Here is a 17,749-nt window from a genome sequence, read left to right on the forward strand (position 1 = left end):
CAGAAAAACTTTGTGTTTATATGTATTTCTAGAGTTGTCCTATACAGTTAAAAAATATTATGGACAGTGTCAGATTGATCCTGAAAAACAATGTAAATCTCTACCCCCACTGTACACAGGGGGAGAGAACTGGATTTTTGTTTCAAAAGTGTCTAAAATATAGTCATGCAATATTGTTAAATTTTCCCTTCTTCCTACCCTGCTTTTGTCAAAATTAAGATACACAGATTCAAAACATAACCTTTTCAAATGACATGCTATTGTTACCAAAGCTTGTCTTATGATTTCATTTAAAAGAACCTTTATGTAAACTCAAGTTTTTGATAAATCAATATATCCTGCATTGCTTTAACAGGAAGAAGTAAATAAAAAGCAAGGCTTGCAAAGTGGTGTTGATGAAATTGGTATTACTCAATATGGGCAAAGAATTTTTTCAAAAGTTTTACTTAAGCTTATTCTTAGGTGAAAAATTAGAATTCTGCTGATGCCTGTATTCGTCCCTCTTTAATTAAATATACCCAAGAAAATTTTGGTGTCTGAAATCAACAATGGCAAATAAAACGCTAAGTTGAAGAAAAACCACACAGACTTTCTTACCCCATACCGCTGCAATATTTTAAATGCATAGGAATACAACAAACTCAAAAGAAAAAAAATAGTGTTTTATTAACTACCACACTGTTATAATACACTTTAAACGTACAATAAGGTAGCCTTTAAATTTGAGGTGGTCTTAATAACAAATGAACAGAATTCCAAATTTTTGAAATAGGTGAACTGCTGCAGTTATAAGTATACATTTAGGAAAATTGTATAGCTCTTACAAGACCAGCAATGAAACTTTATTTTGTACATTTTTTAATAATTGAAAATATAAACAATTAAAAAATAAAAAGAAAATACAGCATAATAAAAAACATATGTTTCTCAATTAAATGTACTGATACATATAAATTTTAAGGGAAGAAGCAAAAAAGGAAAATGGTTGATATTTAAGTGCAGACTGACTACCTAGACAAAAAAAAAAGACTTAAAAAAATATCATAAAACCACTAGTTTTCTATGACTAATATCCATATGGTTGGAGTATCGTCACTATGGAAGTGATTTTGTTATGTTTGCATATGTTATACTTTACTGGTAATTTACATGATGGCTTTTAAGGCCCTGGCAGACATATGGTTTTTGGAAACAAGATTGGATAAAAAAGTCGCTGCTAAGACGCAATACACCTTATTTTTTGGTCCTCCAATATGCAAGAAAAGGGGTATTTCACTATAACATTTTCTTACCACCCAAATGCCTCAACCTATACATTTTAAACTTTTTTAAACATTGGTTATATTGCCCAACTTCATTATTGAAAGAATATTAACAAGACATTATTTTGGCAAATTAAATTTTAAACATGGCTTTTCAACAGGATTTAAAAGGTGACTATCCCTAGAGTTCCATGTTAAAATGTAGTTTTCAAAATCTTACAAGAGTAATGCTTAAAATATTGTACATAGTTAACCTAATTAAAATAATTAGCTTCAAAATGACAAATTGATAAGCTAAGTAAAGCCTACACTATGTAACATTTGCTTGGAAACTTGATTTGTCAGTTATGCATAATAAAAATTCCAGTCATCAAGAAAATTACAAAAAAATTTTTTTATCATAACATGATTTCTTTTACCCACCAACTTTTTTTTTTATCTTACAATAGATAAATACCAACATGTTCTCATTTTTACACTAAACCACACAGGATTGATGCATTTGGTTAGACTACCATTCTCATTGTTAAATTCAATTTTCTCTTTATATAACTTGGTAAAATTTCATTTCTTCTAGATTCCAAAAGTACCTACAAAACCCATGCAATTTTACCATTTTTAATATACTATGGAATATCATACAAAGTAAGGCATTTCAGTGTCATGTATAACCAAGTTACTGTCAATCCAAAAATTTTTGCACATCAATAAAAAGATATCTAAGAACTTAGGAACAATATTCTTCTCACTACTGTATAAAAATAACCACAATGAATAAGTATTTGTGTAATATTTACTCCATTGTCTCATTTCCAGAAACTGTGACAAGCTGTAAAGGTATTTCAGTGTTGGTAAGGATATCTTGATTGCTGGTGGTGGAAGTATTAACAGTTCCTATCCCTGAAACAGACCCTTGTTGAATATTTGCAAGGATAAGTGTTGTTCCTCCTGCAGTAATCAAAGTATCATCTCGTGCAGCTTCCACAGATGCCAGCACTGTACTGCTAGAGTGAATACCTTTTTTATTCTGATGTGTTTTAATATGTTTGGCAAGGTGATCACTTCTCATAAAGCGTTTTGAACATTCTGGACAAACAAATTTCTTCTCACCTGTTAGAAATAAAATTAAGTTACTTAGTTTTCAAAATTCAACATTAACAGGTTGCTAATTCCCTGAGAAAGAAAATAAGCCAACACTGACAGGTAAGGACAAGGAACAGAGTTCACTTAAAATTGTATTAATTTAATGAGCTGCCCCTGCAAATTTCTTTCATAAAGTAGTTCTCCTCAAAATCAATGTCATCTTTACTTTTTGATGAAAAACAATCTTCAAACTTATTATAGACCGTCATTCAGATATTTTAACACTTCGACTATGCTGATAGTTTTGAAACATGTTATATATAAGATACCAACTAAAAATGATCACCTGTAACATATAAGAGGTCCTTGAATAAACTTTTGTTCTTTTTTATGTAACAATGAGAAAGAAAAAGTCTGACTCCTACTTAGCAGGGACTGCGTCTGTGTCAAGCATGCACAGTACCCTCATGTCTGCGAGGGTCTGCTCCTACTCTGCTTTCCTCCCACATCCCAAAAACACGCACGTGAGGCAGACTGGTGTGTCCACACTGTCCCAGCCTGAGTGAGTGGTGGTTGTGGGTGTGCGTGCACCTTGCTCTGGAAGGGCATTTTGTCTAGGTGGGTTCCCTCCTCATGCCCAGGGCTGCTAAGAGGCTCCAGCCACCCACAACCCAGAACTTAGAATAGGCAGGTTGGAAAATACTTTGTTTTTATTCATCTTTCTTTTAAAAGAAAAAAGAAAAAATATATAGATCTCACATATACTTCAATGTTTAATATTACAAGTGTTTGGGGTCTTTACCTAGAAGTGCAGTGATGTGTTGTGACCAAAATATGCCATAGGAATGAACTCTTGTTTACATCAATTAGCCCATGGTAAAAAAAAAAAATTTCACTTCAAGTGTTAGTTTCCAAGAACCTACCAACCACATTTATGTGAGGACTCCCTGTATTTCTTTAAAGTATAGTTTTAAGCTATATTTAAGGTATTGTTAACATGTTATATCCATATTAAACCTCCAACTCTTTTATCTGAATTCAAGTAACTACAGAATACTTCTAGATTAAAGCAATGATGCAAGCCTGAAGTGCACCAAGATTGACTAACCCCAAGAGATGGCTAGCTGACTTGATTTCAGCTGGAATAATTAAGAACAAGCCTAAAATACCATGTGTTAAAAGTTAATAAGGCCCTGAAACCTAATTTTATCTCCCAACGTGAATAAAATATTTTTAATATAAAAGACAGACTTAATGGCCAAGTTGAAGACCCACTATGTAAGATGATTAGAAGATAAGGCAAAGGCCAGCCTAAAAGGAATCCAGTGAGACGCCCATCAACAGGACTCGTTATTTTCTCAATCTGGTAGTTAAGCACCTCTCCTCTAGGTGGGCCCTCATCAGAACTCATGTCTGAATTATACTGTGATGACACCCTTGTCTTTCCCTCTCTAATCCAACAAATCAATGCCAGACAAATCTACCTTAAATACCAAATTTTACTACAGCACAGAACTTCACCACTCTAATAAATGGTATGGGAATGCAGGACTAACTTGCAGATAAGCTAGGATTATGGCTCAACTGTACTTAACAAAAACGTGTCATATAAAATATCATCTTCACTCATGTCAAATGGTCTCTCAGCTCTTTAATTCACATATTCTTCTTCTTAAAGGCATTTCCCAAAGTTTCTCTTGGAACATTAGTCCTAAGAGATGTTCCATGGCAAATGGTACAATGATCAAAGACAGTTGGGAAAGGCTACACACACTACAACCCACCCCCCTCACACACACAGAGATGCAAGGTACTCATTAACATTCAATCAACGGTCCTAATGGTGTTGCCTCGAAGGTACATTCGATAACCCTCTTTAACCCGGGTTTCCCACACATTTGATCAAAGATCTTTCCTCCCCCTTTACATTGCTTTTTGTATTCTGCTGATGAAATTCCACTGAGGAAAAGTGTGTTTATCGGGCCATCTATAGGTCTACTATCGCAGCCAACTGCCCAAAAATGAATGCCTTACTATCCCAAGCAATAATGATCTCTGGCTCTGAACATGTTATCTTTCTTATATTGTTCATTTCAGTTACAAACAGTTCATATGTCTACCTACCTCATGGGTGAGACAGAAACTTAAACAAGTAGAGCATCTAATATGTGTACTACAAATATTTCACAGGTTATTTTATGTAATATTTAAAATACAAGAGATGTGAAAGCAGAGTCAGAGACAACTTCTTTGCTTAACCTAAAGAGTACATGGATTTGCATACAGATCTAGGAGACTCCAGAATCCGTAACGTCATCTGTGTCATCATGTATCTTTCTTCTAAGTTCTCTGGGGACTGTAAATACATTACATAGTTTTCAATGTTTCAGTGTTGTGCACAGACTGATGAATACCTTATTTATTACATGGTAGCAGGAGAAAACTATCTCTAAGTTATAGAAAACTAGGATTTAGTCTGGGTCATTCCTAAGTCCATTCAATATTAACAACCACACACTATATAAAAACAATTAAATGAAAGCACCTTGATATAAACAATGCCTTGATTATTCCTCAATGAAATGTCTTTTGCTTACTTCACAAATATTAAAATAAGAGAAAAGGTGAAATACTTAAATTCATCTGAAAAAAGGAATTATTCTCTACTAAAGTGTTGAGGATGAAAAAAAGATCAAGAATAAAAGCAGACAACTAAAACATTAACATGAACAATAACAGCATAAATGTGGCATAATGCTGTCAAAAAATACTATTAAAAAAACTAACCAAAGTCAGCATAAAATAAAATGTTATTTTACAAGATAAGTAACACTGCCTTGGTTGGAATCTGTGGGTTTAAATTGGTATTACTACTGAAGGTAAAAATTTGGTGTGATTAGTCACATTTTTAAAATCCAGCTCAGTGACATATGCTAAAAAAAACTTCCAACATAGTAGATATAGCCCTATAATTCATTTTTGTCTGTTAAAAGTAAATATTAGTAACCTGTATGTGTTCTTCTGTGCCTCTGTAATTCATCACTTCGAGTAAATCTTTTACCACAGAACATCCAGTTACAAACAAAAGGGCGCTCCCCAGAATGCCAACGCAGGTGAGCTCTCAGGTGTGAGGTCTTCCCATAGACTTTACCACATCCTGGTATGTGACAAATGTGTTGCTTCTTTTTCCCAAGATTGGTACCTCTAAAAAACACACACAGAATAATATAGACTTACATGAAAATATTCAAATGGACCACTTACACCATATATCCCCATACTGAATTTCAAAAAGACATTATCATCATGAGGTCAATCAGCAACCAAGACGAATTAAAATCAATTTAAATAAAAACATATATCTCAAACATATAAGTTTTACATATTAATTTTACTCCAAAATTAATGCAATTGCTGTCCAAATGTAAATGTGCTAAGGTATTATAGAATTTAAATATTCCACATATAAAAATGTACAATAAAGCTACTTATAATCTATCAGAACCATTCACAAATTCTATGGCATAGGCCCAACTCCAATTTAGTTGTATGGGAAACTAAGAGGTATACTCAAAAGTCATGCTGTCAGCTAATTTAAAAAGAAAATAAACCAAGCATGAATGCATAACTAATCACAGGTACAATTAAAAGGTAGATAGGAACCTTAAGCAGACTTTAACATGATTTAAGTATATTTATTCATATATTTGTATGGCCACACCCTGAATATACCCTGGAGAAAGTTTTCTCAAAAATCTGGAAAAATTTTGTCTTACTCCCTTAGCACTATATGAAATAAATATAAATAAAAATTATCTTTACAGTTAAAATTCCCTTCATATTAACCATGTAAAGATATCAAAAATTATACATCACATATATAATTAAGTACATCGCAAAATTTGACATTTGTTGTATTTCAGTATTGATCTTAAGAACAGGGTTTAGGAGATATATGCTTACATGGGTGAACAGATCTTTTAGCCTAAGTAAGAAGGAAAAATTTTGATTCCAGAACTGATATTCAAATAATACTAAAGACTGCTGAAAATGTTATTACTCAAGCTTTAAAAAAGAATAAGCTTGTTACCGAATAAAATTGAGTTCATAAAAAACATGACATTTTAGAATCCCAATTGTCATAATCATATTACATAAACTTTGCAATGCTTCTCTAAGATTAACAAAGGTACATTTAAGAACCCAACTTTCCCTCCTCCCCCAATCTCAGTCTAAGCTATAGCCTGTAAAACTTCCATAAGCCTGAAAATCCTCCTGTATATAACACACCTATCATTTTTCAAAGTTTACTGGAAAATGCGTATTTCCCCACATTTATATTTTAATGTACTCACACTCAGTAGCATGTGAAATTGCCATAGGACAAACAGTGCTAAACGGTGCAGTGCTGGCTGTTAGATGCCATAGGTGTTCTGAACAGGGAGACATCAATGTGGGCTCCAGTAGTTAGAGAAGGCTTCGTGGAGGAGGTGGGTAGGATTTAGATAGAAAGGAGGGAAGGCATTCCAGGCAGAGGAATAGCATAAGTAAAGACAAGGAGGAGTCATGCTGTTGTCTCAAGGGCAAGGATGTCATAATCTAACACAATTCTAGTTTCTGCTCCAGTCCACCCCCAATTTCTACAACTCTATTAAAAGAGCTGAGTTGAGTGAAACATGTTGTTCTGGCTCATCTGTTAATGCCAAAGTCTTAACCAAAGCCAATATGGTTTCCATTTAGTTTAGCTTTTTTAATTTATTTTTTCTTAAATAGCCCTAAGAAAAAGAGCAAAGCCTGTGGCTGCTAGCACACAAACCAATTTTATATATTGTGTTCACCATAGCAATTTCACAGAGAACCCAATTCAGTTCACTGTTGTACTCATGACCTCTTGCCTCTCCTCTAAGCCTACAGCTCAGGTAAATTATTGTGCTTTTTTAAACTCAAAAGTGCCATTTTACTTACTTAGCAAAATTTAGCTTGAGAACAATGAGAAAGCACAAAATTGTTAACATATTACAACAAATCTGGGTTCTCAAAGAACCAAGAAGCCAGGGAAAGATAAAGATATTCCTTATTCTTAAAGATATTAAAAGTATTCTTCATTATAAGAAAATAAAAAGTATTCACTGTTTGGAAATGGGACAGGCATCTAAGAAAGAAAATAAAAATGGAGACGGGCACACACAAATATATAATTTAAGGGAAAAGCTTAAAACCCAGGTTCAAGTTTCCCTTTAAAAAGGAAATTGTATTCCAAATACAATCTAAATATCCTAGATATGGATTTATAGCATGTGATGTAAAGGCAGGAGAAGAATTAAAGTAAATTTCTTAACAAACTTTAGTAAACAAAAGATTCAGCCCAAAGTTTTCTTGCTTTTCATAATCATTCTGCTAATACCTTTACATAACCTGAAAAGACAGTTTTAAGTTTCTACCATTCTTGAGTGCCTAAACATGCTCCAAATAATTTATTAATGCCAGGACAGAGTGACACTAAATAAATAAACTAAAGGTAGAGGGGTTAATAAAAGCTAAATAAATCAAGTCTTCCTTTTGCTTGGGATGGGAGAAAGGGGACACGAACTGAAATGACCAAAAACAAAAACAGATTTTGCAAAATAACTTCATTTTTAAGATATAAATTAAGGTTTAATTACACAAAACCTAAAAATAACAATGCATTTGGAATGTATTTTACTTTATTAAAATCATTTGTCTCTTCCACTGGAGTAAAAAATTTCTGAAGGGTGGTTTTGCTTAATAAACATTGGCTAAATGGCCAAGTAAATAGTATTTTTTGTATTTAATTTTATTTTACACCTTGCTGAAAGCGTAAAACAAATGAAATTTAGTTTTCTAAATTAATGCCACCTTTCACATATTCTTTTTCAAAGAACATGACTGAGAAAAAAGGCTAATATTCTCAATGTTGTTTAAGTACCACCTACCTCACCTTTGCAGAACACACTGAAATATTGTGGATTTACTATATATTTTATGCTTTTATTACTTCATTGCAACAACTGTCAATGATACAATTGTGCCTACCACATAATGCTGAATTTTGTTTATAGAGCTCTAAGAAATGATATAGTGTTTTTCTCAAGAACATCAATTTTTGAATGCTTAGAATAAGTTATTTTAAAATGAACTCACAAAACTTTTAGGAAAAAATAAGCACTTTCACAATCCTCAGGATTGAAAAGATTTTAAAAAGTATGGTAACAAGGTATCTCATAAAGACTGACCAGCTAAAAATTTTGTGCTTCAAAATATCTGCATATGACAGAATTAAACACATAAATTAACAAATTCACAAAAGACATAGAAAAATAATTCACAAAATAAATTTTAAAATGATAAAATAAACATATCAAAAATGTTCAATCTCACAAAGTAATAAAAATATACTAAATAAAACAATATTGAGGTATTACTTTTCATCTATCAGACTTTAAAAAGGTTTGAAAAAATAGTAAAATCCATTACTGGCAAAGGTGTGGAAAAGCAGGTACTATCTCATCATACACACTAGTGGAAGTATACAGACACTGATACAGCCTTTCTAGCACACAACTAACTCTCTGTGATCCAAAATTCCACTTCTGCCAATTTACACTGATGAAATAATCAGACAAAATGCCAAGATGGATATGTGAGGATGAGAATGACAATAAACTCCAAAAAAAGATGTTAAATTCTTATGCATCCATTTGATAGACTACTTAATATACAGCCATAAAAAATTTATGTAAAATATAGACTTGGAAATGTGGTCACAAAAACTTCCAAAATAAGGACAGACAGATAAAGCAGTTAGAATAAAATGACCGTGCTTTAAAATATATATAAAGTCTGGAAGGATGGATATATATATACATCACAGTGGTTATCCTGAAGTAAGATAGGGTTTTGATACTGTTTTAATATTCTTCTATACTTCTGAGTTTTTATGAGCATGCATTAGTTTAACAAACATATATTCTAAAGATTTTCATTTTAAAGAATAAGACACAGGTCCAACCTTGATCCTCAAATTCGACTTTCATAAGCAATTATCTTGAAAGTTCCTCTAAAAAAATGTGTCAATTTCAGAGGTGTTTGCCTAACTAGAATTACATTTACTTATTTAAATTGACCAAACTATTTCAAATACATAAAATTTCAAACAACTGAATAATTACCAACGAATACAAATATCTAAGCATCAACTATAGAAGCAAATGCACTTAAGAGGCAGTAGAGTAGTAAAGTTCTGATGTGCTCATGCTAGTCAGTCACTTCTCTATGTTCCCCTTCTAAGACTATTTAGAACACAGTAAGCTCTCAATGTTAAAAGTTATCATTACTATTATTTCTAATTGGCTAACCAATGTACAAATCAATTAGTAAGACCAATTCAAAGGCAGATAAAGTGTTGTATCAAATTCATTAACTGTATCAATAGCATTTGGGTCTTATTTAAACAGTGCATTTCCAAGAGAAGTACATTAAGGCCTTTCACTATGGCTGGGGATTTGGTTAGTATGTCTTTACAGTTCTCAGTTTTTGCTCTGTATATTTCAAAGATGTGGGAAAATATACCATGACTACTAATCTTCTTAGTGAAAACTTCATATTATTAAAATATCCCTATCTATTTATTTAATGATTTCTACCTTAATCCTACCTTGCTTAATATTAACATTGTTATCCAAGTTCCCTTTTTAAATTTCCCTAATAAATCTTTTCCCATCTTTTTAGCCTCAAAATCCCTATACCAATTTATTTGAGGTGTTCCTTATAAACAAAATAAAGCTAGATTTTGTTTTTAAAACATGATCTAAATCTCCATCCCTATTATTAAGCTTAATCCTTCCACATTTCATATAGTTACTGATCTGTTTTGAGTTTATTCCCATCACATTATTGTCTTAATATTTATTTTTAAAAACACTAAATTGAAATATTACAGTTTTACTTTTTTAAAAATTCCATCACTAAGGCTTATTATTTATTTCTGTTGGAAATGGAAATACTTATGGTTATCAACTACTTCTGAACTTCTTATGTTTATACAACTGCTATTCTCAAGCTAAGAATCAACTTTTCATCTTGGACAAATCCCAAGGCCAATTTGCAAATATGCTGATTTCTGACATGGGCCTGTTAAATGGCATCTGTTATACTAGTTTTGTTTTTCAATAGACAACCAAGCAATTTTTGTTTTGAAAAAGGTGTTTAGATCTGGAAGTTTTAATTTCATATATTTTGTTCCCTTAATTTTTTCTGCCACACTCATACACATACACACAAAATGATTGTCATGAATAATATCCCACAAGTAAGTGATATGGCATGCAGTACTTCAAAAATTAGGGTGATGATATTAGCAGTCTTAAAAAATGTATGTTTCATGTGTGCATACCTCCCACCACCTTCTTTACAGTTGGGACAGGTGCAAGCTACCCTCCGAAGTCTTTTTCCTTCTTGATGTTGTTGGTCCCCTTCTTCATCTACCACTTGTACTCTTAAGTGTGTTAGATCATTGGTGTTCAATGTAGAATCACCACTGAGCTGCCACTCTTCAGGATCAGGTTCTTCTTCCTTGATCCTAATATCTAAAGAAGAAAACAAAAACCAGTGAGAAGCAGCCCATTGGCCCAAAAACACAGCATGAGTCCTGAGCCACACTAAGGTAAAGTGAATACTACATAAAAGTCAAAAAGCAACTGTTTATGGAGCATAATCACCGCAGCCTGTTGTGGCTTATTCTTTCAAAACAATCTCTTTTATTCCAAATGTCAAATATTACACCAGAAAGGGAATAAAATTGGCATCTGCTTACTGTTTCAAAAGATTCATTAAGAAAAACAAGTAGTTTTTTAAAGCAAGCTCAGTCATAAACAACCTGAAACTTCAATTATAACTGTCCAATTAGGCAATAAATCCAATGTCAATTCAGTCTGAAACAAACTCTAATACCCTAAACCTCTCTTTCACAATCTAGTCTGTAGGTACTATGTGAATGCAAAAAGAAGGTGGCATGCACTTGAAACTGGTACTCACACTTAAGCATTAAACATCAGTCATTACTAAAATATCCTGAATGGCCACAACATCACTGTGAGAGGAGGTATAAAAGTATCAGAGACAGTTTCTACTTTCAGTGAGTTTTTTATAAACCAGACTGGGAAACAAACTGAGCAATAGTGAGAAAGAGTGAATATGGCAAGAAGTTATGTCATCCTCTCAGCAGAGCTAAACATCTTTATTTTTATCAATAATGATACAACATCATTTTCTACTAGCAACTAAGGGTTTTTTTTCACCTTAGAAAACTGATTTTTAAATAAACTATATAATTTATAACAAACACTGAATACAATCATTCTCAGTAAAATAAATTCCTACAAATTTTTATTTTGATTTATACAAACTAAAGAATCTCAATGAAAATTTATTTTAGATCGGCTAGTCACTAATAATTTGGCAAAAGAGCCTAAAAAAATCAAATGTACCCCAAACCTCCTAAATTTGTATCAATGAAAACTAGAATGTATAACCAACAACCAAGAAAAATGGCTCAAACAGTTTAAAACTAGTTTAACAGAATAACCACAACTAAGAACTGGGGGAAATATAGAAAGAGAGGGGACGCAGGCCTGCGCAACAAAGCACACAGATGGTAGTATGGACTCCTGATATAGGAAACCATGGGGAAGGTGCAGGTAGAAACGTAGAAGGGCAGTTAATGAGCTCAAGATTGAAGGTCATGAAGTCTAAACTGTTTATAACATATGAAAAAGGAAGCTGGAACTCGGAAAGAAGTGCATGCTAGACATACAGAGGTTGCCAAGTATACAAGTATACAGTGATGGGGGTTCATCCAAGGAAGTAGGTTAAATTGCTCAAGGACTGTGAGTAGAATGAGAAGATAAAGTGGCTTATGAAGAATACCTATTTTTAAGTACAAGTAGAAGACGAGGAACCTGAAAAGGAAAGAAGCAACCAGGAAAAGGTACTTAAAGGGAGAGGAAAGGGAGAGAGGACTTCGGCTAAGATGGAGTCATAGGTGGAGGCACCGTGCTTTCTCACACAACCATGTTTAGAGACAACTAAATGTTAGCAACGGAAAACACAGCCAGAACACGGAAAATTGAACTTTTTGGAAGTCTATAACAACAAATTCTTCAGCATGACTGGTAAGAGGGGCGAAACCAGCAGCTGGCAGAGCGGGGTAGCACAGGAAAACTCAGTCAGACACTCGGTGCACGGAACCCAGGCACAGGGCTGGACCTAGTGAGTGACCCAGCGAGTGACCGCGGGGAAACAGCAAGTTGACTGTGGTCACGCGTTCCTGCACAGATAGACAAGCGAGGGAGTGGGCAACTGGACGGGACCCAGCAGGCCCCAACAGCTAGCGGCAGCAGAGGGCGCTGCCATTTCCCCGCTCTGACCCTGCCTCCACATACAGTGTCATAATCCAGTGACCTAAGGGGCCCTGCCCTGGTGAACCACCTAAGGCGCTGCTCCTCACCCAGCGGCTCGAAACAGCAGAGGGGGCCACCATTTCCCCCTCTCTGACCACGCCCCCACATACAGTGTCACAACCCAGCGACCTGGGAGTCCAAGGCTCCGCTCCTCGTACTTAACGGGCGCAAACAGACCAAAAATGGCTCAAGAAGATCTCAAAGCCCCACAGCCTATAAATCTAAGCGATGAAGAAATAGCAAAACTCTCAGACGCACAGTTTAAAACACTGGTCATCAGGATCCTCACAGAACTGGTTGATTATAGCCACAAATTAGACAAACATATGAAGGCGAAACTAATTGAAATGAATGGAATTACACAGGAAACCAATAGCAATGAAAAGGAAACTGGGACTCAAATCAAAGGAGTGGACCAGAAAAAGCAAATAATGGCCAAACAGAAAAGAGTGAAGAAGCAAGAATTCAAAAAAATGAGGAGAGTCTCAGGAACCTCCAGGACATCTTTAAACGCTCCAACATCCGAATTATAGGGGTACCAGAAGGGGGAAAGGAACAGCCACCAGTGGAAAACTTATTGGAACAAATAATAAAGGAGAATTTCCCCAATCTGGCAAAGAAAATAGACTTCCAGGAAGTCCAGGAAGCTCAGAGAGTCCCAAAGAAGTTGGACCCAAGAAGAAACACACCAAGGCACATCATCATTACATTAGCCAAGATTAAAATGAAGGAGAGAATCCTAGAAGCAGCAAGAGATAAGGGGACAGTCACCTATAAAGGATTTCCCATCAGACCGTCAGCTGATTTCTCAAGAGACCTTACAGGCAAGAAGGGGCTGGAAAGAGGTATTCCGAGTCATGAAATCCAAAGACCTACAACCAAGATTGCTCTATCCAGCAAAAAAAGAGGTATTCCAAGTCATGAAATCCAAAGACCTACAACCAAGATTGCTCTATCCAGCAAAAAAAGAGGTATTCCAAGTCATGAAATCCAAAGACCTACATCCAAGATTGCTCTATCCAGCAAAACTTTCATTTAGAATGGAAGGACAGATAAAAAAAGTGCTTCTCAGATAAGATCAAATTCAAGGAGTTCATCATCACCAAGCCCTTATTATATGAAATGTTAAAGGGACTTATCTAAGAAAAAGAAGTTAAAAAAACATGAACAGTGAAAGGACAGCAAACTCACAGTTATTAACAACCACACCTAAAACAAAAGCAAACTAAAATGACAGCTAGATCAGGAGTGAAAACATAGAAATGAAGATCTCAAGGAGGGTCAGCAACAGGGGAATGGGAGGAGGAGAAGGGCGGAGAAGGTATAGAAAATAAGTAGATAAGCATAGACAGTAGATAGAAAATAGATGGGGGGGCAAGAATAGTATGGGAAATATAGAATCTAAAGAACTTGAGACACATGGTCATAAACTAAAGGGGGTAATGGTGGGGATGGGGGGTAGGGTGGAGGGGAATGAAGGGGGGAAGAGAACAACTGTAATGGCATAATCGATAAAAATAAATAAATTTTTAAAAAAGAAAGGGAAAGGAAAAACGTGTTTCAAGAAATAGAGGAAGTGGTCAACATCAAATACTGCATATAAAAAAGGAAATAAACTGACTTAAACAAGAAGCAAGAAAATGTTTAGTAACAAGTATACTTTGTTTTTCAAGAAGTCTGGCTTCAGAGACAAACATAGCAGTAGAAACTAAAGGGGACCTAGGAAGAAAGATAGAGTTTTGTTTTGCTTTTAAAGATAAAAAAGACTTAAATATATTTAAATGCTTATGAGAAAGATCTATTTACAGAGGGAGAGGTTGAAAACACTGAATTCCCTAAGGAGTCAGGAGAGAATGATGATCCAGAGCACTTAGAAGTTTAAGGTGGTGAAGCACAGCCACCTCTTCCTCTATTACACAAAGGAAGAAAAGGATACAGGCACAAAATTCATCCAACAAATAATTACTATGTACCACAAAATGTGCCAGACCTCAGATGCAGAGAGAAAGTGATGGCTGGAAATTAAAGGGGAAATTGGTTTCTACTTCCCCAGTGAAATAATGACTTAAGAATTAAATACCTGCAACCACGCTCAAGCACACACGCCGCCGCCACCACCACCACCCCCACCTCCCCCACCCCCGTGCAAGCCACAAATCTTGTGGCTGCCCTGTATCCCGCAGGGAAGTGCTCCCCAACTTCCTTCCGAGGCTGCTAGACCACTGGGAAGATGAGCTGGGTGGCCCCTGGCAGCAGAGCTCCCCCATGCAATACATATGACTTACTATGGGCTACAGGCCCCTGTATAAAAGGTGCTGCCTCCTCTCCAGCCACAGGCATGGATTTCAGGACTCGATATTGGTGTGTTAGTATTCTCCCAAGAAATAGAACCAGTAGGATGTGTGTATGAAGAGGGTTATGGAGGCCAGAAAAGTCTGAAATCCATAGGAAAAACTAACAATTCCAGCAAGAGTTAACGTTGTAGTCAGAAGGCAATCTGAAACAGAATTCCTTTCTACTTGTGGAACCTCAGTCTTTCCTTTTCAACTTGATTGGATGAGGCCCACCCACATTCCTGAGAGTGATCTGTTTTACTCAAAGTCAACTGTTTTTGATGTCAATCACATCTAAAAATGCCTTTACAGCAACATCCAGACTGAAGTTTTACCAAACAGCTGGGCACCACAGCCTAGTCAAGCAGACACAGAAAATGAACCATTGCAATTGGTAACTTAGTTCTCTTCAAACCCATCATAAATTCCTTATAATCCCAATTCAATTCCAAGGCTTAAGAAAAAAAGAAGACAACAGACTGATTCCAAAATTCACATGAAACTGCAATAGTCAACAATTATAATAGTCAATAGTTTTGAAAAGGAAGATCAAAGTTGAAGGATTCACACTTTCTCATTTCAAATCTTCCCAGGAAGCTATGGTGATCAAGACAGTGTGGTATTAGTGAAAGGATAGATATACACAGATTAATAGAACAGAATGTAATCTAGAAATCAATTCACACATAGGTCAACTGAGTTTCCAAATAAAGGTAAAGGCAATTCAGTGGAGAGAGCATACAAATGGTGCTGGAACAACTGGATACCCACATGTAAAAATTTAAATTAGTTCCATGTCTTGCAACATATTTTTTTAAATAGAACAAAATGGATTTAAGATCCAATGTAAAACCTAACCCCAATAAAAACGTAAAAAAAAAATTAATGTAAATCCTAAAACTATAATTTTAGAAGAAAAAAGGAAGAAATCTCATGACCTTGAGTTAGGAAAAGAATTCTTAGGTATTACACCAGAAGCACAATTCATAAAAGAACAAATTGATACACTGGACATGATAACAACTAAGAATTTTTGCTCTTTGAAAGACAGTTAAGTGAATGAAAAGACAAGCCACCAACTGGGAGAAACCATTTACAAAGATATAGCTAAAAAAGAGCTTGTTTCCAGCATATACAAAGAACTCTCAAAACTCAATAAAAGAAAAACCTGTAAAAAATAGGCAAAAGCTTTCAATAGGTATGTCACCAAAGACACACCAAAGCTGTGGATGACAAATAGGAACATGAAAATAGTCAATAAGATGCAAATTAAAAACACAATGAGCTATTACTACACACCTATAAGAGGGACTAAAATGTAAAAGTCTGACCTTACCAAGCATTGGCAAAGATGTGGAGGAACTGGAAGTAGAAACAAACACAAACTAGTACAGTAATGGTACAGTTATCTTTGAAAAAAGTTAAACAGATGCCCATACTGTGGTCGAACACTTCCACTCCTAGGTATTTACCCGAAAGAAATGAAAGCATATGTCCATACATTTTAATTGTATACAAATGTTTATAGCAGTTGACTGGTAACAGCTAAAACTTGGAAACAACCTACACATCTCTCAACAGGTGAATTGATAACACACTGTGGTACAGAAGTCCTCACTTAACATCATCAATAGGTTCTGTGACTTTAAGACTATATAGAGCAAAACCAGTCTTCTTACCACAGGCTATGGTATCTGATTATCTTTATAAGGAAATGACAGTGAATGAAAGATTATTCAAGGACTTGCTGTATATCCACACAATGGAATACCGCTCAGAATAAAAAGGAATGAACTACTGATACATGCTACAACATAAATAAAGCTCAAAATAATTATGTTAATTGAAAGAAACCAGATAAAAGGACATATACAGGCATGATTCTATTTACATAAAAATCTAAAAAATGTAAACTAATATGTAGTTAAGTACTTGCACAAAAAGCTAATACTATACAGCATTAGATTTTACAAAGCTAAATAAAACACATAGCATATCCAAGCATATGGATATCACATAGGCAGCTTTGGTTGAAGTGCATAAAATGAGGGGTTTTATCAAGTGTCTTTAAAGCTGCTCATCTTACATTTGTGACAAGACAGCAGGAAAAAAGGAGGACAAAATACTAATATCAAGAATGAATAAAGAAGTCTAAAGACAGAAGATTTAAGAAAAACACTGAGAACAAAAAAAGCAACTGGTGAGAGAGGGCCCTTTACTAAGGGGATGAAGATATGCTTCTGTTGCTAATTCTCTTACTGGAATCTATAAAATATGTTTAAAGAACGTGTCATGGACACGGATACTTACAACTTAATTTTCTTTCTTACTGAATCTGAACACAGACACAGAGAACTTAACATGTACAAATTAAACACATCTTTTCTATCCACCAAAACTTTCTCCTTTCGTAACAACGTTAATATAAGTCACCTAATTGCTCAAACTACCAACTTCAGGTGAGTCCTGTCAGTCCACTCCCAGCCTCTCACCTCTCTCTTGCCAATCCATCTTCTAATGGTCTCCAAAATTTTCTTCCTAAATAAAAATTCAATGGCATCACTTTCCTGATTCAAAACTTGAACTAATTTGC

At 34.9% G+C, this 17,749-nt stretch overlaps 1 protein-coding gene across 3 annotated transcripts in view; it reads right to left on the minus strand.

Moving 5' to 3' along the window:
* Positions 1-641: 641 nt before the first annotated feature.
* The window catches only part of SP3 (Sp3 transcription factor), a 58,526-nt gene continuing 41,418 nt past the window's right edge, over positions 642-17,749 (minus strand). For all 3 annotated transcript variants that reach the window (XM_037151270.2, XM_037151271.2, XM_037151269.2), the window contains exons 5-7: positions 10,759-10,951; positions 5,353-5,549; positions 642-2,372 (exon numbers count right to left, since the gene is read on the minus strand). In XM_037151270.2, the coding sequence (XP_037007165.1) occupies positions 2,056-2,372; positions 5,353-5,549; positions 10,759-10,951 (707 nt within the window). In that variant the 3' untranslated portion in view covers positions 642-2,055. The remainder of the gene's footprint in view (positions 2,373-5,352; positions 5,550-10,758; positions 10,952-17,749) is intronic.

This window comes from Artibeus jamaicensis, unplaced genomic scaffold, assembly GCF_021234435.1.
Source record: "Artibeus jamaicensis isolate MK-2021 breed Jamaican fruit bat unplaced genomic scaffold, CSHL_Jam_final contig_391, whole genome shotgun sequence".
Classification (NCBI taxonomy): Eukaryota; Metazoa; Chordata; class Mammalia; order Chiroptera; family Phyllostomidae; genus Artibeus; species Artibeus jamaicensis.